The sequence below is a fragment of the Lithobates pipiens genome, unplaced genomic scaffold (genome assembly GCF_037356315.1).
Source record: "Lithobates pipiens isolate NorthernLeopardFrog02 unplaced genomic scaffold, aLitPip1_a1.2 Scaffold_16, whole genome shotgun sequence".
In the NCBI taxonomy this organism is placed as follows: Eukaryota; Metazoa; Chordata; class Amphibia; order Anura; family Ranidae; genus Lithobates; species Lithobates pipiens.
Genome location: NW_027507748.1, coordinates 190,769,399 through 190,779,537, shown reverse-complemented (window position 1 = coordinate 190,779,537; position 10,139 = coordinate 190,769,399). Strand labels below are relative to the sequence as shown.

The following is a 10,139-nucleotide window of genomic DNA, read 5'->3' as shown; positions in this document are numbered from 1 at the left end:
GATAACACAGGGTTAAACGGAAAGGTCATAAATGAACTGCACATTATCTGGACAGAATGCTTGGGGAGATAGTGATGTGTTCCTGCTTAGGAGATGTATGTTAGCTTGGGGGGCGGCAAACTCTGCAGGGCTCCAACACACACTCGCTGCTATTCCAACCCTTCACATATTTCCACATAATCTTCAGTCCTGGCATTAAACTTTGGCATGTATTGTGCTTAGCTTACCACCCCAAACTGAATCTTCCCTCAGCTCACCTCTCTCCCTGCATGTCCTGTGAGCAGAATAGCTGTGCTCCTCCTCTGGGTTCTCTCATCATATGGCACTGATGATAGAGGAGGGGGGGATTCAGTGGGACACAGAGCAAGTATGCAGGAGACTGGGGGGGGGGGGGGGGGTGAGGAGACAGAAAATCAGGAGGGGCCGGCGGGGAGGAGCGCATCACGAGAGGTCTGACTAAATACAATCTCTTAGCAGCAGGGACCTGATCTACCCTTCAGCTAGCTGTGATTGACAGGTAGATCGAACAGGAAGCTGTCATGAGGCCCCCTACTGGCAGTGCCTGAATGGTCAGTCCACCCCTGGTGTGCGCCACACAGCTCGCATACTTCAAAGTCTTGCAGGACACGGCTGCTAACGGGAACTGAGTTCCTGTTGTGGAAAAAGTGCAGGAACTCTGTTCCCATGCATTCCTGCAGGACTTGAGCCCTGAATCCATCTATATTATATAGATGGATTGAAACAGTGAGCCAGGAGTCAGGACCAATTTAAAAACTTGTATACCCAGGCACTTTAGCATATATACATTCACTTGCTCTCATCAATTTGTACCTGAGGGTTCCCACCGCCGCCATCCTCCTCTCTCTAACTCCTCCTCTCCTGGTTACAGAGAGACCCATCCCAAGCTGAAGAGCATGCAATGACGCCGCATGGAGGTGAGTAGGCAGTGCATTAGGCTCCACCTCCACCTCCATCACCACTAGTTAAGTTATGTGCAGTGCACCAGGTATGGCCATTGGCCAGTGACATTGAGTTAGTCATGGTCCATTTTATGGGGGCGACAGTCGCTCCCCCCGGCATACTTCCAATGTTGAGTGCTGATATATATATATATATATATATATATATATATATATATATATATATATATATATATATATATCAAGGATATATAGCAAGGCAAGCTGACCGTGGGAGGCTATATCTGAGCGGGACATGGGGAGGACGGGGGGTCAGGGAGGCCGGAAAAAAGCAAAGTGTTGGCCTAGGCCAAGACACAGCACTGTCACAACTGCTTTCTCGAAGAAAGACGCAATTTGCTTAAGGATCCTTAACCAGTTCCAACTCACCCTATAGCAGGATGATGCCAGCGGAAACCTTTTGACAATCTGGGTGGACGTCATATGACATTCTCCTGGCTCGTGCCCCATGATCTGTCACCGGCTGAGTCCACAGGTCACAGCCAATGACTGATCACTGTAACAGTACTATGTGACTGCTGTAACCAATTACAGCAGGTCACACGACAGTTGTAAACAATGGATGGTTTCCTTTCAAGCATCCATTTTATACAATTGTGATGCTAGCTGTGATTGGTCAGTGTGATCACATGGTACATACTGGGCCAATCACAGCCCATCTGTACCATGTGATTAGCTGTGGCCAGTCACAGCTAATCACAACAAAACAGGCTAAATTCAGTAAAATGCTTTGATAGAGCAATGAATTTCATTGCTCTATGCAAAAATATTGTGTAAAAAAAAATAAAACATTGATCACTTCCCCAGAGTAGTACAGTGTTACTACACTGATAAAAATGATTCTGTTGACTTGTAATTTTAACATAAAAATTTTATCATTTTCAACAAATAAATAAATGTTCATTAATTACTTTCATATTTTAAGTACCTTACTTCATTTTCATTAGTTCTTCAAACACACCTTTTACATTTACAAAAATAATGTATAATATTGAGTAATCTAGACAAAACTTAAGGTATGTGCATTTCCATAGTCTAATCGAGTTACATTTACTTAAAAATATTATCTTTTCATTTGACTGAAATTGCAGGAATGTTTGCCAAACATGCAACCGTACAAGTTTTTATGCTGTATATTTTAAAGAGTTTGACTTCTTTTGGAGCTTTGAAAACCTGCACAAGGCAGTTCCCATATGTGTGAGGCCCATCAGGACAAAAGATCACCACCAGTGTCAAGAATTTTTTCACAAGTCACTACAAAGCCATGCAATGTCATTGAAAGGTAAGAATGAACATTGAACAAATTATCATTCACATACGTTAAATGTTGCTTAATATACAATCCAAAATGTTTATTTTATTTGCCGATTAATATATTTATTAACAACTATTGAGACAACTCACTTGTGCACACGTGTAGTTTGCTCCTACTGCATTCGCTAGGGTGAGGGACTGCCGGCTGTTAATATTAAAGAGGAAGTAAACCATGATGGGTTTACTGCCTCTTTGAGGTAAAGCATAATGGACTACTATTATGTGTCACTTACCTGACACAGGAGCCAGCGAAGTCACCGCTGTCCCCTGTAGTTCCGAGCGTCCATATTCTTGGTGGGCCTCCGTGGGTCTCGCTGCTCCGGCGCTGTGATTTGCCAGAGCAGTGATGATGTCACTCCCGCGCATGCGCACGGGAGCCGACACTCGCAGCATATCGCCGCGATCTGCGGCTTACCCAGTGCCAGGGAACCCAGGGAACCCTGTGATGTACCTGATGACCATACATAAGATGTGCCTGATTTACTCCAATAGAGAGTGAGTGGATTACCTTGTGAATAAATATCTGTGTTTGATTATACTGCACTTAGGTTGGCGCTGTTTTTTTCTGTTTGTATATCTCCTAAAGGTGCCTTCTACCCTTGAACATGCTGCCTCCCTGTTTGTGCTAAGAAATCCTTTTCTCCCTGTGACTATAATCTACCATCTTCTGCTAATAATTACACAATATATACTATACTACAATATACTATTGACTATTATCTGACACTGCTTATTAAGAACTACAGTACATTGTGGATTTGTCTTTTGTAACACTACTGCCATAGAACCCAACCTCCACGCCATTTCTTGCTTGTCTGTCCTGTCCCTTCCCCTCCCCCCCTCTCTTTTTTTGCCCCCCCCATTAGTCTCCCTCCACCCTGGATTTATGTAAACCAGCAGCGCAACAAAAAAATCCTCTTTCTTTTACTAGGTAAGCCTTAATCTAGGCTTACCTGTAGGTCAAAGTGGTTTGTAAGGGTTTACAGCCACTTTAAAAGCTGTTTTGTGCCACAAAAATGTATGTTTCTGCCATTCGGTTTTGAAATTATTGCAGTTTTAGATTACGTGACTTCAAGCCCCACCCACTTTGCACTATGTTATTGCATTTCAAAAACAAATATACCACAAGTTTGTGCTGCATTTGTGCAGCAAAAACAAGCATATTGGTATTAGAATAGACATGTGTTATAGTGTCATAGTTTCCTATGAATCTAAAATTCGTATGAAGTTCCGTAAATTCGTACATTCCGGAGGATCTGAAATACGAATTGCTATGCTTTCGAATTTTGTACGAAATCCAAAAATTCCTTTACGAATTTCGGATCCAAATTTCGTTACAATGGAAACGTGACTCTGGTGTTTTGTTGACCAATCAGAGGTTTTCTTCTGCTGCTGAGTGAGGGTTGGGAAAATCACCTTTTTTAATATGGGAGTGGAAGACTGGTACTGGTAGTCAATGGGAGATTCAGAATCGGACAAAATAAGAATGTTTGTTAATTACGATTATTCGTTATGATGAAGTTAAAAAACCCCGGAAGTCAGCACAGCACAGGGATGGTGGGAGCCCCTCATAATAAATTCATCATAATGAACATTCGTAATTGTTACAAAAAGTTAACGAACCTAGCGAAAATTCTTATTTAGTACAAATCCAAATGAATTTCGGACACAAATTACGAAATACAAATTAATTCTAATACGGAACGGAACAAAACAAAAATGTATTGACGGCGCACATGTCTAATTGGTATAGTGTATTTTTTTCACATAGCACAGGGGTCTCAAACTGGTGGCCCTCCAGCTGTTGCGAAACTACAAGTCCCAGAGAGTGATTAGTTAGACCGGAGGTGGAGGGATTGTCACGCTACTGTGGAAAAAAAGAATATTTAGTTTGAATTTAAAAAGTATTTGTGTGAACTGCGAAGTTAAGTCATGGATTGTGGAAACTAACTAGTGTCGGGTGATTGTATATAGTGTATACCACATTTACCACTGACTAATGCAGAGCTGCAATGCAAGGAGATCAGCTAAAAGTAGTTGCATCTGTATGTGCGTTATAATTAATCAAAATTTGTTGATTGATCGATTATAAAAAATTGATTAATCGAACAAGAAAATTTTAATCAGTAACAGCCCTAATATATATATATATATATATATATATATATATATATATATATATATATATATATATATATATATACACTCTGCATTCAGCGTAGCCTATGTCTACAGTGCATTCCGTGGTGTACAGTTACTAATACAGTGCAGGCAGTAGGGATGAGCTTCGAGTTCAAGTCAAACTCATGTTTGACTCGAACATTGGCTGTTCCCTGAACAGCGAATAATAAGGTATTACATCTTCAATCTCTCCCTCTCTTCTGGCATCTTCCCCAACTCTCTAAAACATGCACTTGTCAAACCCATACTTAAAAAACCCTCACTGGACCCATCCAATCCAAACAACCTACGCCCCATCTCCTTGCTCCCCTTTTTATCCAAACGACTCGAACATCTGGTCTACAACCGACTGAGTGACCACCTCGCTGATAATAGCCTTCTTGATCCCCTTCAGCCTGGATTTCGTCCTCAACACAGAAACTGCTCTCCTAAAACTAACAAACGATCTACTAACGGCCAAAACCAATCGACATTATTCTGTACTCCTCCTCCTGGACCTCTCTGCTGCCTTTGATATGGTTGACCACCCCCTCCTTCTCAAAAAACTCCACACCTTTGGTCTCCGTGACCGTACTCTACGATGGTTCTCTTCCTACTTATCCAACCGCACCTTTAGCGTTTCTTACAACTCTACTTCCTCCTCTCCTCTTCCTTTCTCTGTTGGGGTCCACCAAGGTTCTGTTCTTGGACCACTCCTATTTTCAATCTATACCTCCTCCCTGGGTCAACTGATAGCCTCCCACGGCTTCCAATACCACCTCTATGCTGACGACATCCAAATCTATTTCTCTACCCCTCAGCTCACTCCCTCTGTCTCCTCACGTATCACTAATTTACTATCAGATATATCAGTCTGGATGTCACATCACTTCCTCAAAATCAATCTATCCAAAACCAAACTTATAATTTTTCCTCCCCCATATGCCCCTTCCACTGATCTCACTGTCAAAATTGATGGCACAACCATAAGCCCATCCCCTCATGCCAAGGTTCTAGGTGTAGTCCTGGACTCTGAACTCTCCTTCAAGCAACACATCCAATCACTGTCCAAATCCTGCCGCCTCAACCTCAAGCTCTTAATTCACTCGCTGGTCATCACTCGCCTCGACTACTGCAACTCCCTTCTCATTGGCTTACCTCTATATAGTCTATCACCTCTTTAATCCATTATGAATGCCGCTGCCAGACTCATCCACCTTACCAATCGCTCTGTGTCTGCTACTCCTCTCTGTCAATCCCTCCACTGGCTTCTACTCAGCCAAAGAATTAAATTCAAAATACTAACAATTACATACAAAGCCATCCACAACTCTGCCCCCAGCTACATCACTAGCTTAGTCTCTAAATACCAACCTACTCGTCCTCTTCGTTCCTCTCAAGACCTCCTGCTCTCTAGCTCCCTCATCACCTCCTCCCATACTCGCCTCCAGGACTTTTCCAAAGCCTCCCCAATCCCATGGAATGCCCTACCCCAATCTGTCCGCTTATCTCCTACTTTATTAGCTTTTAGACGATCCCTGAAAACACTTCTCTTCAGAGAAGCCTACCCCACCCACACCTAACTGTATTTTCATTTTCTCCATCAGCTCATCCCCCCACAGTAAATACCTTTTTGTTTCAACTTGACCCTCCCTTCTAGATTGTAAGCTCTAATGAGCAGGGCCCTCTGATCCCTCCTGTATTGATTTGTATTGTAAGTGTACTGTCTGCCCTCATATTGTAAAGCGCTGCGAAAACTGTTGGCACTATATAAATCCTGAATAATAATAATAATAATAATCCTTCATGGTATACCATACCACCAGACCTGAGGTTGTGGATTTGCTATGTTGGAAAAATTCCCAATTATGAACAATATGGTCCCTGTCTGGAAGATTAAGCATTGGAGCAGATCTTTGGGTAGTGTAGCTCAGTCCAGCAGCTGTACCTTTGATTCCATTGGGTTTCCCAGGGGGTGTCTCTTCCCTAGAAGGGGAAGAGGAGACTTTCCCTAGTTCAGCAGAGAGCACCTTGAAGAAGAAAGGAATCCTTGCATTAACATAAATTTTAGAATGGAACTGCCTCTCACTGCAGTTTTATACCGTGCAGTGGCATATCCGACTGCACCAAACTGTAATACCCCCTAGCCACGGTTGATAAGCCAGCTCCCGCACTAGGGGCCTACATGAAATTTAAGCAATGCTAAAGGTTTTTTTTTTTTTAAACAACAAATACGTAATACATACCTGCTCTGTGCAATGGTTTTTCACAGAGCAGCCCCAATCTTCCTCTTCTTAGGTCCACCTCTGGTGCTTCTGGCCCCTCCCCCTGCTGAATTCTCCAATAGCAAGTCGCTTGCTCTGGGTGCACTCATGCATGCTCACTCCAGAGCCAGCACTGTGTGTCCATTGTCTTGGACCCCTCTACCGCTCCTTCCGCATGCCAGAAAGATAGCTGAGCACTGCTAATAAGCCGAGAGCATAAGCAGTTGCCAGCTTACAAGATTTCTGGCAGGAACAACAGTTACTTTTTCACTTATAGAACAGATATAACAAAACCCTTCCAATGGTATACATTTAACAAACCATAAGGAAGCAATTAAGAGAAGTTCCTTGTTAGGGTTTATATACACTTTTACTTTTGACTTTGCCCAAAGTAAACATTTGAGTTGCCAGGCATTGGAGAAGTAACACACTTTCTGTAAACTCTAATGCAGCGTGCACACGATTGCAATTCTCGTCGGAAAAAGCTCTGATGGTTTTCATAACGGAATTCCGACATTCTATAGCCAGTAGCCAATAGCTTCTGTCCCGTAGTTGAATCTGAGCATGCGTGATTTTTGCCATGTTGGAATTGAATACATACGATCGGAATTTCCAAAAGAATTTTTTTCCGTTGGGAAAATTGAGAACATGCTATAAATTTTTGGCTGGCAGAAATTCGGACAGCTAAATTCCGATGGAGCATACACACGGTCGCATTTTCCGATGAAAAGCTCTCATCTGTCTTTTTCTGGCAGGAATTCCGATCGTGTGTACGTGGCATAATGATGCTAATATAGCAGAGAATAGGTTATGGTTTTGGATTGAGAACTGGTTCCCTTTAAATAATGTGAAACTGCACACAAAATTCACAATGCAATATTGTGCCATTATATTCATTGGTATTGTGCATCAATTTGAGGCACTTCCAGTGCCATTGTCTATGTTGGCAAGCTCACAACTAGAAAAAATTGTGTATTGAAAGTTTGAGATTGAATTCGGAAAAAATTATCAATGCATCTGTTAAAATTAAAATATTTAGGGGACATGAAATATTTCAGAATAAAGAAAACGTTGACACATTTTCTCTGGCTAAGTTGTACAGTGTTCCCATAACATAATGGACACTGTCTGCTGAAGGATTATTCTTCAAAAAACATTCTGAATCCCTGATTGTTTCTTTCTGGATTAAGCCAAGTAGGAAGGTCATTTAATCTGTTTCTATAAGCTTTTACAGAAGAATACAGCACGTTTTTATTGGCTGCTTTTTTTTGTAACCCATGATACCACAGATCTAAAAATAGAATGGACTTAAAAAGAACAAAAGGCTCTCACATGCAATGTAAAAAAAAAGAGATTGATTTATTCAGACCATGGGTATTTGAAAGCACGTTCATTATAAGAAAGCTCCAAAATCTCCATCAACAGACTGGCAGTGCAAACTGGAGGGGAAAGGAAACAAAATGGAGGCAGTGTTGTGTATCACCGAATTAGCAGGCCTGTTTCTATCACTGTCTGGCTATGTATGTTGCGTGGTAGCCTTATTTCTTCCACAATGGTTGACCTATTCTCCAGGCCTTCTCGTCAGTGAATATTACCAGCTCGGCTTGTGGAAAACATGTGTTGTTCAGGATGTGGGTCTAAGTCTATGTCAAGAATACCAGACTCCACTGCACCTTACTCCTCAAATCCGAATGGGTCGTACCCTGGTGTGCCTCTCAGTGTTCCTTGGAGCCTTAGGATTTATAGCTTCAGTGCCTACATTGACTTGGGTGAAATGCCTTGATGACACAGAAAGCCATGTGAAAAAGATGCTATCGCTTCTTGGAGGAATTCTTTTTGCAGTGTCAGGTGCCCTGACTTTTGGCTCTGTGTCCTACATTGCTTATGACACTTTGGTCAAATTTTGGGACGATAACATCCCTAAAGACGTTCCCCGCTGGGAATTTGGAGATGCAATGTATGCTGGCTGGACAGGTGGTTTCTCTATGTTATCGGGAGGTATTGTACTGATATTCTCACAGCTCCGTGCTTCTTAAGATTCCGAATTAAAATTACCTAAAAGTGGACTTTAATGGCATATTTAAAACTGGTTTTGGCATTACCTATAGCAGCATTTAACTAAACAGGCTATTGGATATGACAACTGCATACCATCTGCTGGGTTCTACACAGTAAATCAAACAAGTAGATAGCAGTAGAGTGTTGTACTATGTTGGCCATCCACTAACACAGAAAGGTTGGAGTTTAAGTGATACCGGTTAATGGCTAACTCAAGTTATTAAAGTTGCAAGCTTTTGGGATAACTCAGATCCCTTTATCAGCTTGATGAAGGGATCTAAGTTATCCACAAAACTTGCATCTAACTCAAGTTAGCCAATAAAGGATACTTAAGCTCCAAACTTTCCAAGCAGATAAAAATTTCATGAGAAGTAATTGAAATTACCAGCTTAATTTAAACTGAATGTAATGCAAAAACTATGGTTTTAAATAGAATGTAAAGGAGTTGAACATCTGTCAGGTTTATATTGCTTTCTGTGTCCCAGTTGAAATATTTCCCCTTCCTATTTGCACTGGTGACAAGACAATTAAATTCAAAATTTTTGACTTGCCAGAGGAGTGGGAATTGAGGCGAAATTTCTTATAGCAACTAACAGAGGATATCGAGTTCTGGGGCAGAAATTAAGACAAAATCTTCCCAACTGGGCACAGACAGAAAAAATACATGACAGGGTTCTTAACCATTACCTACTTTATCTAAATTCTAAAAAAAAAGCTGTTTTGCCCTTACATACCCTTTAAATGCATATGCTAATTCTTAGTGTGGCCCGTATAAAATGACAAGAGCAAATTTCCAAGCGTGCACCACAGGCTCCTGACTGGCTCAGAATGGTCACATGAGATATACTGTAAAAGCTCTTTCTATATTATATTATATTACAAAGGAGAAGGAGAAGAATGTTATAGCTGACATTTCTCATGAAAGATGTGTGTAACAACAACTAAACATTACAACTCCTATTTTGCTCAATCTGTAGATGTTTAATGTTTTGCTTGAAGCAGCTATTAAGATCTGTTATTATTTTGTATGCTTATTATAAAGATATTTCAAAGTAATGTCAAAATGTTAGTAATAATGTTTAACATAAAAATGTTTTATGGGTTACTTTAATGATTGCAGATTTTCTGTTAGTTTTCAGTAAAAAATGCCCTGTAACTAACTACAATTCTCTAGTGTTATCTGTGGAAGCATAAGTATAACCATAAGTATAACCCATAAAAAGTCACAAATAATGGATTTCTTATTTTTCACATGTATTTATTATTCGACAATAAAAATGTTGAAAGGAGACATTGTGGAAATGATTTGCTCACATGTTTTCTCAATTAAAACCCAGGCAGAGGAATTTCTTTTGCAACTTTG

General features: G+C 40.9%; 1 protein-coding gene across 1 annotated transcript; it reads left to right on the top strand.

Moving 5' to 3' along the window:
* Positions 1-7,837: 7,837 nt before the first annotated feature.
* LOC143982267 (claudin-22-like) lies at positions 7,838-10,059 on the top strand. The gene has a single exon (XM_077480845.1). It carries the CDS (start codon positions 8,179-8,181, stop codon positions 8,752-8,754), a length of 576 nt encoding a protein of 191 aa, XP_077336971.1. The 5' UTR covers positions 7,838-8,178; the 3' UTR covers positions 8,755-10,059.
* Positions 10,060-10,139: the final 80 nt, after the last annotated feature.